The sequence below is a fragment of the Symphodus melops genome (assembly GCF_947650265.1).
Source record: "Symphodus melops genome assembly, chromosome: 14".
In the NCBI taxonomy this organism is placed as follows: Eukaryota; Metazoa; Chordata; class Actinopteri; order Labriformes; family Labridae; genus Symphodus; species Symphodus melops.
In genome coordinates, this window is record NC_136704.1 from 14191947 (window position 1) to 14209966 (window position 18020).

Genomic DNA, 18020 nt, shown 5'->3' on the forward strand with positions numbered 1-18020 from the left:
TGTGCAGGACGGATGTTTTATTCATTGAATAAGAAAAACTGCTTTTGAACATTTTGTATTGAAGTGTGCCACTTCGCCTTCATGTTATATAGACAAATAATAAATTAGGTTTTTTTATGTTACATATGAAAGGTTTGTTACAAAGTCAACGCAACGGCCTCAGGAAGAAGATGAGAGGGTGAAGACACAGCGGGGGGTGACGGGGAAACAGAGGAACAGGAAGTAAGGGGGAAAATAATCCACCCTGGCCTGGCAGGAATTCCCCAGTGCAGTTTCCTGCAGGATTTCTGACCATCCATTGTGCTTGTGTGTGTCTGGGAGTGTGTGTGTGTGTGTGTGTGTGTGTGTGTGTGTGAGAGAGAGTTTCCTTTGGGCCTTTTGTAAGCGGCCAGTGCGGGGGATCTTTAAGCCCCTGCTGTAGTTTGGCTGCAGGGTCTAACATGAGGTGGGTTTACATCCTAGCCTCCAAACTACATAAGAAACGCCTGCGTGGACACAAACACATCTGAGCCTTCTGATCTCTGACCCAGGGACGAGTAGAGAGAGAGAGAGAGAGAGAGAGAGAGAGAGAGAGAGAGAGAAGCCTGTTTAAATCCACACCATAATGAAACATCTCAGAGTGTTAGTGGGAGCATGTATTTAAAACAGTGAAGCTCGCACTTTCAACATGCAGAGATATTAAGAATGGCTCAGAGAGTCGAAGCATCACCAGCTACGACTCTGACGAGTTGGCGAAGGCACGCCACAGTCAGCGCCAACTTCCCGAGGCCTAAGCAGAGGAGTGTCGGCAATGTCAGCGCAGGGATGCAGAAGCCAAACACGGCAAGAACAGCACCAAGAAAGTCTTGACTCTGTGTTTGAAAGTGAACTCTGTTGGTCCCTGAAGCTGTGATTGGGTCCAGCTGAACACAGGCAAGTATGCATACATATAAGCTCCTACACGTCTTACAGTATTATGCATTTGTCCTGGCTTGTTTTGTTCATGATGTTCTGCCAGCCACTGCTTGATAAAGCAGACTTCACACACCGACAACAGAAGCTTAATATTTCTACTTACTATTTCTAGTCATTTTTACCCAGGACAGGAGTGAGGGATAGATGTACTTTCAAAGTACGGCATAAACAGGTCAAGTTGTTGTCGGGTTTGGTTGGAAGAATCAATGACGGCTAGAAAAGAAAAGCTCTCTCGGAACAGCTCGACAGTAAACACTCTTGTTTTGTCTCACTGTTTTACATTATATTGAGCGAGAGGACATCTCTACCATGTAACGGTAATAAAGGCCTGTCAAAGCTTGTGATGGAGTATGAAACATCAAAATAGTTAAACTATCAGAATTGTTTAATATGCTGTTTTTAGAGAACAAAAACTTTGATTTATCTTCCCTCTGTTCAGACACATATGACTTGACAAGTCGTGTAAATTTAGATTTTCTTTACAGCCTTTGATTCCATGTTATTCACACATCTGTGACTGATTAAGTCACACTAATGCAGCGTTCATTAGATACTGTAGCTGGTTGGTGTAGGTGGGCTGCAGACAAATCAGCAGGTATGAAGCAATCAAAATGTCACTTACTGTTGGTTACTGACACAAGAGTCAGAGTTCTCCGATTATAAAAGTCTTTGTTAAGTAAATGGAAGGACAAGTTGATGTTTTGGAGGCACAACCGGTGTCGTCATTCACTCCAGAGCTGTCTGGTCTGTTGGACATGAACCCTGGGGATCTTTTTAGTTTGTTTGGTTTGGAGTGGTGTGAACGCTCGAACGACCTCCGGTGCGGAGCAGAGAACAGAATTCTCGCCCGCTTCAAAATGAGGACCTTGGCCTACTTTAAACTGCAATAGAGTGGTGCCATAGGTGAGAATGTGATCTGAACCAAACAGGTGAAAGTGAAACATAAAGCAGTGCATTGTGGGTCGAATTTGACCTTCAGTAGTACTACAAGACGGCAAATGTCAAACAGGTTTGCTGAGCGGGGCTAATGTTAGCATTGCTGAACGCTCAAAGCGTCAGCCCAGATTAGCGTCCACGTGCCTGTGCACAATGCGGTACCACACTGTTCTGATTGATACATTACTTTATCTCCATTTTATAGATTAAAATACACGCTGCCATTCTTCCACTGTCAAGTTGTTTACTTACAGGTCACAGTGCAGCGTTAGGCTAGCTGGCAGAGAGCACTGACCGGATCTACAGCCCTGAGCAGCGGTGGGTGGCTACGGTAAACAACAGACAGACTTTGGTGCTCTTGACAAAGGGCATCCCGACTTCACCCCTGAATGGCACAAAGTCCACCAAAATTCATATGTGAACGCGGCCACTTTTCCACTCCAAATATTGTTAAAATGAACGCTTGTTCTCGTAAACCAAATAATATATACTGTGTCTTCTTGTGAGCTGAGTGTCTTGTCACACCCATAAATCTCTTTATATTTAAAAGTCCTTTTTCATCAAATGACTTGACATGATTTCAACAAGCACACATACCTGATTGTTTTCATTCCTCAACCAGAGGTCCCCAGTCACTCTACTTGTCATAAGTAATCTCTTGCCATTTTATTCACAGACTGTCTCCATAAAAGCTCATTACAAAGCCATTAAAATGTCCTCTGAAAATGACTATTGATCAATGATCTGTGTGTCCCTTCACAGAGCGAGCATGTGAAACTGAGGGCGTATGTTTCGGATGGAGCCACGGTCATGGGGGTTGGAGGTATAGAGAGGGAAGATCTGAGGGCTGTCTTACCTTATTGTCCGTGTCTGGGGGTCTATCCATACACTGAGAGGAAGAGTCACTTAAGCTTTGAGACCTACTACCACGGCCCCTGCTCCTTCGCTAAAAAAAGGTAAAGAGGAACTCCAAGTTACTGGATGAGTCCAAAGAAAAAAAGAACTAGAAAAATGGATTTAAAAAAAAAAAAAACAACTTAAGCTAAAAAATAATAATTAAAAAAAAAAAAGCTAAAAGGAACTTAATGAAAACTCAAAATTCAAAAACAGTCAAAAAAACATTTGGCATCGATAATAAAAAGAGGGTTACAGGTGTGAGCTTTTTGGCACTGGAGGAAGTTCAACAAATATATATTAGATAAAGTAAAGTGCACAAAGAAATGCTCTTCCTATTTGATCTTCCATTGACCAATCAAAACCAAATGTATTTGAAAGCAGAACAATGGCACAAGAAAAGCCACGAGTTGGGTGTTACTATCTTTTCAACATCCAAAGAGGCATCATGAGACAAATAAAAAGGTGCTGGTGATCAAACTTTGCCCTGGTCAGCTTTCACCCCTCACTGAATTTCAAACGCCCCCCCGGATTGAATCTGATGACTTGGTGTGATATATAACTTTAGTCAGAACTTGCATCTTGGTGTGTATTTGTGTGTTGATCTTCTGGCCTTATGAGCAGCTCTCGTCACAAGCCTTCCCTTTAGAAGTCAAAGATTTCCATGCTGCCATATTTGGCGGTAAGCATGCATTGTTGAAACACTTTGTATCTCGGCACTTTTAACGTTGGTGCTCCGTTTGATGTGGATGGATTTTCAGCTTTATTACACTTTTATTTCATCTAATACAACGTATGTACGTGCTTTGGAAAAAACAGTGACAAAACGTTATGCAACATGGCGCGCAGATCAAAGTTAAACAACTAAAAAGCAACACTGATTTTTCACAAAGTTTTAATAAGCTGGAAACGGATCGTACATAGTCTTGATGAATTAGCTGACAGAAGAGAAATCTTAGGCCAGACTAAAAAAAAAGGATGAACTCAGTTCAAAATTAGATTTGGATGATGGCTGAGTTCAGGCAAATACCATACGTTGCTAGCATGCCGTATACATCCACAAAGAGGCTTTTTATGAAATACTGTGTGCTAACAACATTGCTCTCCTCGTCATTGATTCCCTCTCGTACATTCCTGTCATCCACACGATCTCAGCTTAATGACATTATGCACCAGCATCCAAAGCTATTCATACACGATCAATACAACAGCATGAGTCTTTCCATCAGCGTTTGTTAACATTGCAAAATGTCATTAGTGTGTGTCTGTGTTTGTGCGTCACACACACACACACACACATAGCTTTTCCTTGTGTTTCCATCAAACTACAGAAATTATAACAACCAAGTCACGTTTGCTTATTTCACATTAGCGTCCCTCCCCCGACTCAACAGTGTGTGTACATGTGGGAAAGGTTTTTAACTGCTGGAGAGGTGGAACAAAATCTGGAGCACAACAGGACATCTCTTCAGTCAATGTGTGTAAACAGAAATCACATTTCCTCTGCATATCCAGATGTTGGACCTGCGTTGATACGCCTCTCCTTTTCATTCCTCTCTTATCTGATTGAATTGTGTTTGACAAAGGCGAGCTGTCCACCTATCAGGTTTGCATTATGCTGGCTGCATGGTCAGAGCAAGGCTAACAGACCACAAAAGATGAGGACGGACTGCGATCATGGACAATAAACCAGTTATCCGTCATTGAGGAGGGGGTGCCAATTGTTCAAAAATGTAATAAAAACAGATTCAGTTTTTAAGTCTTCTCAAGGTTAACCTTTGCGCCCTTTTAAGCCGTGTTATTCATTCTAGTTTGTATTTTCATGGTCGACTTTCAGCACCATGTGTCATCTCTGAGGCAGGACAAAAGCTTCTGCTGGACCTGATCACTGAATAATACAAATATGTGACAGGAGAGATTGCTTACAAAAAAGGTCAATTAATCAGTAAAAGAGATTTTTAGAGAATTCAAAATAAGTAATATATATATTTTTTTTTTAAACGTCAAAAACAGACCTAAGGGTCCCATCTTAGATGTTATGTAAAAATCTAAGATTTAAAATCGATTTATAGGTTCCAAAAATATATATATATATATTTTTTTTTTATTATTATTTTTTTATTATTATTATTATTACCCTGGTTAGTGCTAAAGCTAGCTCTTTAACTCAGTAGAATGCCACATAGAGCAACAAGAAGTGTCACAGATGATCATGAAGTTTGGACTCATTCATAAATAGACTTTGAATTCACGGATCAATCCAGAATCTTTTTGAATCAAAAATCAATTCGGAGTCAAATTGTGAGACACCCAGAGATTCCCAACCTGCAGCGCCCACTCTGAGCCGGGTGTAAACTCAGGAGGGAGTGGAGGAGTTGTCAGAGAGACTCGAGGGATGAGGAGGGAGGAGAGATAGTGAGGTGTTGACTGAGGGGAAAGGACAGGTGGATTGTGACAAGTTGTTGGGTAACACTGAAAAGTTAAACCATATGGAAAAGAAAAAAAGCTGGACGCAATGGAATAAGGTGGGAGACGGCCGAGATGTTTTCCAAAGAGGGTAGAAAAAGGTGGAGAGATGGGGGGACGGAAGAGAGTATTTGAGAGAAGTAAAAGGATGAAAAGTAAATAAAGTAAAGTGATGTTTTTATGTGTAGAGCTACACGAGCAAAACGTTAATAACGTTCAACAGCCGCTCTGGTGTCACGTACTAATAACGAACCACAAATGAATGAGAGTGTCTTCATACTGATCAGAAGAAAAGAAAGGTCAGAGCTCTTTAGTTTAAAGGGAGTCTGTAGGGACTTGGGTGGTGACCGGAGGGTCGACGGCTCAAGTCCTGAACACGTGTGCGGGAGAGGGGCCAGTTCACACTGAGCGCTGCTGAAGACTCTTGTGCAAGGCACTAGACCCCCGACTGCCCGTGGAGCCAGTCCCTGTGCAGCGATGTCACCTCTGACATCTCCTCATGAATGCATGTGTTTGGATTTTGTGCTTTCAGGAACATGTACAAGTTTCTGATGTATCATTTAAATATGAGACCCCTAAAACAATGGTCAGAAATGTGTACCCTTCATGGTGTGATGTGATCATTACGTGTGAAGTCCTTCTTTACTAGTATTAACAGACGAGCTCTCTGTGGAAAAAGGTAGCAAACACACGAGAGGACACTCACCAATTTGCTGTGGTGGTATTTGCAATATCCACAGTACTTGACGTTGTCTGCGTCTGATCCTTGCTCCTCACATAACAAGCCGGCAAACTGGGCACTGTGGCAGAGAGGAGAGTGATGTACTGGTACTCAACAACTGCTGGAAGCTTAATTTAAAAAAAAAAAAAGAAAAAAAAAAAGAAGAGAAGAAACGAGCTCTGTGTTTTGTGGGCTGAGAGCGATTGAACGGGGTCTCACCATGTGACGTGAAAGGCCTGCCGGCAGCCATGTTTGTTGCAGGTCATACAGGCCCCCGTGGCTGCTTTACTTTCTCTGCCCTGATCCTCACAGATATAGCACGTCTACACAAACGCACACAGAAATGAAAAAACGTTGCAACCTCAGCTGACACAAACATCCTGGACCTCAACGTCCTCGTCAGTTGATTTGTCGTATTTGAGGATGTGGGATGCACATTGTGTTACCTTGTTGTAGCGCTCGTGAGGCACAGACTGGAGAACTATCGGTTCCATGGTTGACACGTTGGCAAATTCCACCTCAGGTATGTAAAGGGCACAAACGACGTGGGCCCAGCCTGCAAAGACAGAGACAGACATCAACCTCTGCACATGTGACAGCCAAAGTTTGAGCTCTAAGACGTAAAAAGGCTGATAAGCGGCTCTAAAGAGAATTCAATCAGCTGTGTTCCTGCACATTCTTTGGAGCTGTTCACACAGACTCTTGAACATGTGACCTACACATGGTCTCCATCAAATACATTTCTGATGCTTTTGTTACACTTTGGTGATTGGTCCAGTTTATTTCAGGTTTATTCCATTGATCTGCACACATGATTACAGTTGTGCCTTTCGAAGCACACGTGACGAAAAAAAAACAAAAAACTAAATAAAGTATTTGAAGATGTTTCTGCCGCTGTTGGTTCGGGGTAAAGTCTAAAATGATCCAAATTAAAAACATGAACACACAGCAGAACTTCAATGTCATCTTGAATCATCATGAAATTGTCCACAAAAAAAAAAAAAAAAAAAAAAAAAAGCTCTTGGAGTTACATTCCCCGATGAACTTTGTGAAAGCTGACTCGTAAATATGTTAAATTGCAAACTGGTAGTTAATCTATCCAAGTAACACACAGCTGCCTGTCAGTGAAGACAAACTGGGGGCGGTGGGATGACAAGGGGGCCTGCTGGAGTGGCAGCAGAATTGACGAGGGACCGAGGAGGAGCAGAAGGGGGTCGGTGGAGGGTCAAATGGAGGTGGGAGTCTCCTGCCACACTGGAGGTGTCTGTTTTTCCCAGTAGCGAGAAAAAAAAAAAAGAAACAGGCTTAAACTTACAGTTGAACCCCTGACCTGCCTTTGACCTGGAGAGGGACAGGGGGAGGAGGGCAGAGGGTGGGACGGAGGGGGCGGCGGGTGTGAAATGGGGGCATGTTGTTGTTTTGAAGTCCCTCCAAGAATCTGGAAGAGGCCTATAAAACAGGACTATAAAAGTGGCACAGCCTTCCTCTGCAAACGGAGCATTCAAACTTTTTTTTTTTTTTACCCCGCAAACGACCGACGAAGCCTCGCGGACATCCTCTTCTTTCTGACGCACTCACACGTTTGATTCCAAATAAACCGTTCGTAACGACCACTCCACCGCACTTCTTGCAGGAATCTCCCCTTAAACCAGAGCAGCCACATCTCATCCCAAAAAACATCAGCATTTTCTTCATTAGCTGAATCCTAACGTTCATACAGCAACACATATCCCCCATCATACTGGACTTCTCACAACTTGTTGCTGATGTATTCATATATGGAAACACGTTTCATTTTATTTACTTTTCTTTTTCGTTCTGCAAATGTGAAACGTCTTCATACTCTGCATGTCTTTATTTTTCTACTTCCACTTCCACAGAAGCACAAGTATTTTCTTTGCATCTAAAGCTAAAGACGACCAAAAAAAAAAAGCGGGCAGAACAAGCAGCTTTATAATCGATTTATTTCCCTGCCTCTGTCTTGCTTTTCTTTCTTCTTCTCGAGATAAAGGATCAAACACTCGTTTCAGACTAATACCTTTGCTCTGCTTTATTACTGTCCCACCTGAAATAACAGCGACTACCACACACGTCAACAAGTGAAGAGGAACCGCCAGGAGCTGAGAAATGGACGGTCGGGGGAAAGAGACGGTGAGAGAAAAATGGCAGGGAAGAGAGAAAGAAAAAAAAAGAGAGAGAGAGGGGTCATGGGAAGGGTAAAATAAAAGAGAAAGTAGTAAAACGGTGTGTGTTAGTGTTGTCCTGATGCCTCCCTGCAGGCCTGGACACAATCCCACAGCTGTGCCGCTCTCTGACTGACTCAAGAAACACACACACACACACACACACACACACACACACACACACACACACACACACACACACACACACACACACACACACACACACACACACACACACACACACACACACACACACACACACACACACACACACACACACACACACACACACACACACACACAATATTTACAGTCTCCACCAAGCTGACCTCCCAATGAACCCAGAGAGGAGACTCCTCACAGGCCATGCACTATACCCATCCTGTCCCGCCCCCTCATAAACACACACACACACACACACACACACACACACACACACACTCACTCACTCTCATAAAACATGGACTGGCAAAGTCGGTGAAGAGAGGCAGCACACACAACAAACAGCAACATAACTCTCCCAGCATGCTCACACCCCTTAAACTTGCCAGTGACACGCAATTAATGACAAAATACACAAGAGGCTCGCCACAGATGTTTGTGTGTGGAGTGTGTTAAAGTGTGTGCGCCGTGGAGAGAGAATTTACCTCCGTTATCTGTCCTCTTCAGAGCTCCGTCTTTGTGGGGACACAGCTCACATCTCTGCATGTGAGAAAGAAGCATCAGGTCATGTACAACGAAGTCAACACACACACACACACACACACACACACACACACACACACACACACACACACACACACACACAACACACACAACACACGTACGACAAACATGTCAGTGTGACGGAAAAACCTGGCGACTGCTCCTGACTTGGACAGGAGGCCAGAAACTCTCACCGAAGTCGTTTTTCCCAATTGTGTGTGTGTGTGTGTGTGTGTGTGTGTGTGTGTGTGTGTTTTTCAGCAAAAGCAATTTTGCCCATTCTTTCAGGTGTCTTTACCCAAAGATTCCCTTTCATCATTTAATGATTGATTCGTTCTCTTTAAGGTGGGCGTAGGGGGCACGGACGACCTAGCGGTTGGGTCGCGCCCCTTCTACAGGCTGCCTCGGTTCAGGTCCGTCCTGTGGCTCCTTTCCATCATGTCGTTCTCTCTCTCTCTCTCTCTACTTGCTCAGTATGACACCACGTATCAATCAGTAACAGAGCAACTTGATATCAGATGAAATAAGGTCACAGGCAGCACCATTGTATCCACTGACGCAGGAACATTCATGTTTAAGGGTGCACCCAAACACAAGCGTGTGTGGGTGTCTATGTGGGTGCTTATAGTTGATGTAGTAGCTGTAATTAACAAGATGATCTGGTGGTGTTTTGTATTTGTATTGTAACTGGTCTAATCAGGCATCTGGGTCAGCGGGCCAGTTCTAATGTACTTACTCACTATAAAAATAACTGAAGTCTGAGTGGCCCAGCGGGGGGCCAATCGTGCTCGAGCATGGCACTTTATGGATTGCCGGTGAGACCGCGCTCGTAAGTTTACTAAAGAGACCTAGATATTGTTTTAGGCCAGTCCCTGACTGAGGATTTACATAGTCAAACCTTATTGGTCAGATTTTCCTGTAGTCGACTCATTGATCCACATTCTCATTTAAGTTTAATCCACATCATCAAACTCGTCGTCTTCGAGACCTGAAATAATCATTTATTCCTTGATAGGACTTGATGTATCGTCGTTCTCACTGATTAAAACTGCATTAAGGGGACTTCAAAACAACACACGTCCAATACAGCCAGGACACAAACTGACAACCTTGTGTGCAGATCTGACCACCAACAAACAAACAGCGTCTTTGAAATTATTATTTGACAATTTACTGAAATCTCTTGATCAGAATATTTCACCAAAAATGAATCCAAACGGTTTCAATCTAATCAAATGTTTAATCCTAAACCTTTAACCCCATAATGATCCTGTTGACACTTCAACAGCCAATGAGAGCCTTTGTTGAAAGGAGGTGTCTCCCCCTGTTCTGTGACTATGCGCTGACATCTCTAGTAGCCAATCAAATTCTGAAAACATGATGCTGCTTCCATCAACATGTGTCTGTGATGTCTTCATGCACACTCTGAGGATTAAATAATGAGAGGATTTCAGGACTGCATCAAAAGTATAAATGTGTTATTATTTATACCAAGATAGGCAAATGGGCCATGAAATACGAGGAGAAAACCAAATCTATGTCAAATCAGACATCAAACACGAGGGCTGGGAACCTTTGGGTGTCGAACGATTTGATTCAGATTCCCGGGGTCACGACCACTCGATTCAAAAATCAATTTTCCATTCAAAACGATTCTGGATTGATTGATCCATGGATTCAAAGTCTATCTATGAGTGAGTACAAACTTCAGGATCATCTGTGAGACCGGCTGAACTTCTTCTCTATTTGGCATTCTCCTGAGTTTAAAGAGTGAGCTTTAGCACTTAGCAGGGACTGACTGATTAGCTCCTCCAGAATATATAGATATAATATTATTTTGAATCTTAGAAGACACAAATCCACCACCACCTCAATTAAACACCCTCATATAGCTAGAATGTCTCTGTGCTCGACTATGAGACTAAATAGGTTCACCTCTTGTAGTTTCCCTTATCTGCTTAGTAGATGGACTGGCTGTCTGGTTATCCTGTTACATTTCTGAAGGAGGAACTCCTCATTGCTACAAGTTCTTCATGTGAACGGATCCTTCCTTGCACCTGTATCAACAACTACTCGTGTAAATCTTTCCCAGGCAATAACTCGTCAGGTCTTCAGAAGTTTGCCGAGGTCAGAATCCCGTTGAAACTTGGCAGTCGGCAAGCAATATAGCTGAAGTTATCGCACCGTTTCACAACAGCGACACATAATATTTGAAAGCCCTTTAGCCCAATCAGTTCAGTTCTAAGTGGTCTGTCGATTGGGTCGGTTTGATATCAGAACTTCATCAGTGACATTTTCAGGAGCAGACGGCACATTGTGAACAAACCTGGCTGGACATTTTCTAAATGCATTCCAAGTCATTGTTCTGCCTCTGCTGAAGGCAAACAAATAAATGCAAAAAGAATGTAGTAAAATAGAAATAAAGTAAAGTCACATACAGTATCCTAAAGCCCATCTGTCTGCCGCTCCGTTCTCCTCCTCTGTCCACCCCTCAAATACACAGGAATTTAAATACATTTTGCTCACATGTCCGGCAGAGGCAAAGTGATGATTATTAAACAACAACAAGAGAATAAACGGTTGCAAACGCCTCGTTTCAGAATTCATCGACTGCTTTAAGCATGACGTCAGCATTTTTTTCCTCAGTTCATCTAAAAGTGTTTTAAATACATCTCGAGCTCGTAGTTAGGACCTGCGAGTAGTTGAAATGTCAGACAGCTGTACTGCCATCACGCAGTCTCTCGCTAGTTCAGAGTCTGTGATTGGCAGCTCCTTTACGTCAAGATCCATCACACACACAGAGGGAAGCTTCTGTAAAAAGGCTGTGCAGGCACCGAGGTAACATCTCCGACCATAAGACACACACTCTGATCTTTGTCATCGCTCTCCTGTGACCACACGGGAAAGTTGGATATGTCGGGTGTTTACTCTTTAAGTTTGGTGAAATATAAAGTTAGGTCCTTTGCAGTCGAGTCACGGTTGAACTGCTGTTCCTTTGGTCGATTATTCGTTTCAGTGTGAACATTTGTAAAAGATTCAGCCAGTTCTGAATGTTTTCAACACGACTACTTTTGTGAGATGGCTCACTCGCAAGCTACATTTGTACTCACTGTTTATGCTGTTTAATTTTATTCTTCAGTTACTGGACTCCTGTATGCTGACCGGGTTGGAGCCTGTCGGAGGTTGCCTCCAGGCCGGTCACTGGTTCACATAATGGAACAATACTGCCAGTACAGGCAGCTGCTCTTAAGGCGCTGACGCACCAAGGAGACTGGCGTCCGTTTGTCCTCGTTGGACCGATGGTAAGTGGTCGTCGCCTTAGTTTTTGCTGTTTGTCACTCTGCCTCAGTTCAGGTCCATCTGCCTTCTTTTGGCCAATTGGACATGTTGAATCAGCGTGATGGGTCAGTGAGTGAAATCTTTCTGATTGGCTGTTCGGCGGTTTCATTTAGAAAGGTGACGTGAGGCACCTATATAGTTCTTTCCCATCTGCTTGGAGTGCCGGGGCCTTTAAAGAGCAACTCGCAGGTTAGATGTTTTTTTATTCTAACAAACCTTTTCTGATGATGGCTGTTGAATTCGTTCATCCTTGAATGTAAATGCTTTATAACCCAAAGAGCACAATGTTGGAGGGAAAGTGGCTGCTTTAAGTTCAGCTGCTAAAATCCCCTTTCTTAAACATTATTCTCTGAGAGGTACTCATGTTCTCTCTCTCTCCTTTAGGTCAAAGTGAAGAAGTGAGTGAGAATGGACAGTGGAATGCTCTTTAACTAGACTGCATGACGTTGGGTTTTTTTTTTCCAAGCTTCACTAATCTTGTGATGAGGAGGAAAAATGATTCCTGTTTCTATTTCAGTTTACATCCAGCGCTGCTTTGAAGAAAGATGTGAATCTACAAGCTGTCAATAAAGATGAACCTCCTCCTGTGCTTCGTCTCCTCTCACACATCTACAAACAGATCCAGAAACTGGAGAAGATATGTACAGCAGAATCTTCTTGAACATGCACTGTGTTATTTTAAGTAAGCGTCAAGCTCCTAACCTGCCGCCGTTTTGATGTTATATCTATAAAATGACTGGAGCGCAAGTCCACAATCCTTACTGAGGAGTCTTTTTTCTAAGGGCTTTCCTCATCAAGAGAAATGACAGCTGGAGTTTGTGACTCACCACGCGGGCTGCTCTCTCCTGAGATTCACACTTTCTGCAGAACCAGGGACCCGTGGGCACCTGCACAATGCCGTAGCAGGCTGAGGAGAGAGAGAGGAGGGGGGGGAGCATTAACGTACGACAACTAAAGTTTTATACAACAGAATACATTAACACTGTCAACTGAAGTGACGCTGAACATAATAACACCTGATGACGTGTTACTTTTCTGAAATGAAACGAACAATGTTTTGATGTAACTGCTTCACACACAGTAGATGTTTGACACGTCACAGGTGTGTTTGATGTTGTTCGTGTCTTTCGTTGTGTGGCGGTCACAGTCTTTTGGATGAACGGGGCCACAAGGCAAAAGAGACTTGGCTGCGATTTATTCACATTCACACTTGATCCACTTCGCCGGCAGTGTGATTCACAAAACATAATGTAGCTCAGACTAGAGCTGGGCGATATATTGAGTTTTTAATAAATATCGATATATTTATTCAGGCGATATAGAGTAGGACTACATCGTAATATCGATATAATTCACGCAACATTAAAAGTTTCATCCGTAGAGTCGCCAGTATGCCTTTTTCCATCTGTCTCTCTTAACCCCGCCCCGCCTCTCTCCCGCTCTGTCCCTCTGAGTGACACTAAGCCCCGCCCCCGCTCCCTCACAACAACAAGACATCATGGAGGCAGACAGAGACGAGAGTAACGCAACCGAAGAGGAGTTGGTCAGTAAAAAGAAAAGCACCGGCTCTATAATTTGGAGATGGTTCGGGTTTAAAATATCGGATGAGCAGCAATGACTCGTGCTGTGCCTTATGAAAGAAAAGGTGAAAAGTGGGGCGAGATAACCAAGGCAGTAGCCTACCATATTGCTAAGGACATTGTCCCCGTTGCAACGGTGGAACAAGACGGCTTTAAACGGCTACTAAAAGCCATGGACCCAAGGTACCAGTTGCCCAGTCGCAGTTACTTTGCAAGAGAACTTTTGCCGAAAATGTACACTGAAGTCAGAGAGACCCTTTCCATCCGGCTAGCTAACGTGTCTCACTTTGCGCTGACCACCGACATGTGGTCTAGCAGGACCTGCGAGCCGTATATGAGTTTGACGGTACATTTTATGGAGGAGTGGGAAATGAAGTGCCTGTCTCCAAACCAGCTATTTCCCACAAGATCACACCGGAGAGTTTTATATGAAGATGCAAAGATATCTGTACAGGGCTGCGCCCAAATTAAGAAAGAAATCAGTACCTGTGTGGAAAATAATTTTTTGAGAGCAAAGAGTTATTTTATTCTGTCTGCTCTGTTTACATTATTTGCATAGCTATACAGAAAACATTTATGATGTATTTTATTTGAAGGAGTAATTTATTTTATAGTAATTTGTATTTCACAAACAGGTCATTTATTTTGTATTATTTCATTATTGTGCAGCTGACTGTGAATAAAAATGTCTGTGTGACTTGACATTTGGGCTATGTTGACTTGACTTAAAACTCATATTGTTTTTATTTTTTAACAGAAGAAAATATCGAGATATATATCGAATATCGTGGTTCAGCAAAAAAAAAATCGAGATATATATTTTGGTCCATATCGCCCAGCCCTAGCTCAGACAGTAACTCTGATCTCTTCTGCCTACATGAATTAAGCCAATCCTGAGTACCCAGAAGACACCAGTGTGGTCAAGTAATGCATCATATTGGTGGTAGAACACAAATTAACCACAGTTTAAAAAACCATTACACTCTCTGCACCACACTGCTGTGATCTGTTATTGTCTATCATTTAATTCATAAAGACATTTAGAGGGATTATTAGTTATGGTATCTGAAGAGGGTGAAGCCATGGACACACACTAACACCTCATAACACATAATAAGCATCTGAGGCAGATAGCCTACCGATAATGTGAACGAGACTAACTATCCATTGTTCTCAGGTAGTAACACAGATGAATCAAACACTGAATGACAAGACAGCAAAGTTTGTGTATGTTTCCCAAAAATGTCTCCTTCAATGCCAGCAGGGATCGTAAACTCAGCACTGTGACAGCGTGAAGTGAAAAACAAAATAGCGGTGCATTGGTCAAGTGCTGTCGGAGAGTTTCTGTATGAGAAGGGCTTTAGACTTGAAGTTTCAGCACAGGCAGTGCGACCCTAAAATGCAGTAGCACGACCCTAAATAGCCTACCTGTACATATTTTCAGATTATCTCTGATCAGACCAGAGCCTATAATCCAGTGGAATAAACAGCTATAATCCCGATCTCAGGGAACAAAACATCCAAAGGTCACAGAGTTCAAATGTAGAAATAAAGAAACTGGTACCGGACTTCCAGAAAAAAAACAGCTGATGGTTCTGAAACACCTACAGCCGATTCATTGAATTGTTATGGCTCGCTCGTCGATTCTCTCGCCATTTTTATTGTTGCCATGATGACTTATGTCAAATACTGTTCCGTGATCGCTTTGTTGTTATTTGCAGCTTTTTCTCGAAGACTCAGGGAGCATTTCAAGATAAAGAACACCTTTTTATTCATCCTTAATATGTCAACTTATTTGAGCTTTTGCTCGTCACTATTGTCGGCTCTGGCTCGCCATAGTGTACTGCAGCCTGTGTAGCACGCAGCCATGATATTTGTATGCAAGAGATGAAATATTTAACAAACGTGTGAGAAAATACAGAAGCATTGGTTCCGAATAGAAACAGTTTTTGACGGTGCTGCTGGTGAATACTTTTATCCCACCATAAAACAGTGTTCATTGAAATGTAAAAACAAACTGTAATAAACGTGTCCCAGGTTTAATCTTAACACTTGACTTTATATAATGACTTTTATGTGTTTTGTTTTAACTTTGCAACTCAAGGCTGAAACTGACTTTACTATCCCACAAAAAAAAAACCTCTCAAAATGTTACAGACAGAATCAGTATGGATCGTAACTTACACGCATGTTTAAAGAAACATATAGTGTAAACTGTTCCAGATTCATTTAAGCACTTCCAGGCTAGGTGAATGTTTTTCAATTAAGATTTTTTTGTTAAATATTAAATGGGTCTCGTCTTGGCAGAAATGATCTGAATTATATAAATGTTATTTCTCTAGTGGATGTTACAGTTATTCAATAACAACATGCTTCAATCTAAACTCAATCTTTTAAACTGACAAACTGCTGGCAACAATTAAGATCCCCAAAAAAGTCACTCAATGGACACAGTTGAATATTGCTTTTTACATTTGATCAGGCAAACATTGTTTGATTTCAATGGGAGCTGCTTAAACAAAAGGACATTGCCCTGTATGAATTATCTATTCATTATGATATCAACTTAACAAAACTATCCTCTTAGACAATGTGATACAGCATATCCTGCTGAGTCAATCTAGACTGGAATTGTGTGATCCAATATTATAGTGAGGAATAGTTATAATATGAGATTTAGCAAAGGTGGGTAACGTATAAGCAATGTATTAAGCACCTTAGTGCTAATCAAATACCATGGAGAGAAACATGTGGGTCAGATATATTCACCCCTTACAAGATGTTACAGTTCGGTAACTTGGTTACTGATATGATCCTGTCAGGCCTCAAAATGTAAATACAATGACGTTCTTCGGCATGGATTTAGAGTTTCTGACGGTGCAGATAGTTGTTCAGGCTCTTGCTGTGTTGGACACATGGCCAGCTGTTACATTAGTAAACAGTGGACGTCATCATCCGAGTCATGTTTCCAGCTCATTATCTCTGCTGTCATTTTACTGCAAGCCAACATGTGGACGTCAGAAATCATTGTTTGGATGCATCAACTTTGTTGGGTTTTTTTTACTCACAACATAAAAAGGGAAACACTTACACAACATATGTTCAGTGTGCCATGACATGCAGTAAACATGACTTGGCACACGGGAAAAACTCTTGAGAGGGGAACCCCACTATATATAACAATATGACAGGGAGATAAATGGACTTCCACACTACAGTTGCCAACTCTGGTCCAAAGCGGATTAAACATGCTATGGTAGCTGCCAGAACCGAAGCAGAGGAGTGTCCTGGTGCATGAGTCAAGCCTGACCTCAGCCTGGCCTTGTTGAGTGAGGAGGCTCCAAACATAACCTTGCAACAAGACGACGCTGACTAGCCCCGGAGGCTAACAGCTAACTCCTAGCCGAGCTCCCGTCACAGCTTACCTTGATGCACGGCGACGTTGCAGCCATGTCCGTCGCAGTACACTAGCGGGTTTTCCGCCCAGCCTCTCTCGTCCGAGCAAACACAGCAACCGCCGATCATCTCCTTCATATTATTTTTCGCCAACACGTCGTCCGCCGCCAGACAACGCTCGCCGGAGACCATTGACGAAGAAAGCGGACATGCGGAGGAATACGACAAAAAAGATAACCCGAAACATCCGCCGAAAACCTCCTTATTTCCCCCGCTGCACAGCTTTAGGTTCCACTTGATCGAAATGTCATGTTTTGAACGTATTTTCGTCTCTTTTGGACACCGTATATTTTCACCAAAACATCTACTTCACGGCGCGATGGTGAGCAGAAGAGGGGGGGTGTCGTTGAGAACAGGAAATGCGTAATGACGCAAGGCGCATACGCGTGCGTGTCCTCTGACAGGAAGTAAAACACGGCGGTGATTGGACTGTCGGTAACAACGTGCGCATCTCGCTCCACATGGCTGAAATGTTTGAAACTATGGAGCAAGTGTCTTCACTTTACTCGATTCCCCGTCAACCTTGTAGCAACATTGTGGTAGGCAAACATGTGACCGTTTCTATGAAATAACGCCAAAGTTCAACAGCAAGTTAAAGCACATTGTTGAGTGAACATGTGTGTGTGTGTGTGTGTTTACAGGAAACGTGTTCTTAGGACTAAAGTAAGATAGACATTAATAATGTGTAATACATCACAGTAAAGTAAGTCTACATATTTTTGGTATGTGTACACGACTTGTGAGCCTCAAAGGTTTCAACTCAATGTTGGTTTGTTTAGGAAAAAA

At 42.6% G+C, this 18020-nt stretch overlaps 1 protein-coding gene across 1 annotated transcript in view; it reads right to left on the minus strand.

The window, feature by feature from the left end:
• mllt10 (MLLT10 histone lysine methyltransferase DOT1L cofactor) overlaps positions 1-17627 on the minus strand; it is a 42050-nt gene extending 24423 nt beyond the window's left edge. The window contains exons 1-7 of the mRNA XM_079361401.1: positions 17204-17627; positions 13026-13105; positions 8802-8856; positions 6418-6527; positions 6191-6294; positions 5957-6050; positions 2747-2836 (exon numbers count right to left, since the gene is read on the minus strand). Of these exons, the coding sequence (XP_079217527.1) occupies positions 2747-2836; positions 5957-6050; positions 6191-6294; positions 6418-6527; positions 8802-8856; positions 13026-13105; positions 17204-17366 (696 nt within the window). The 5' untranslated portion in view covers positions 17367-17627. The remainder of the gene's footprint in view (positions 1-2746; positions 2837-5956; positions 6051-6190; positions 6295-6417; positions 6528-8801; positions 8857-13025; positions 13106-17203) is intronic.
• Between the last annotated feature and the right edge of the window lie 393 nt (positions 17628-18020).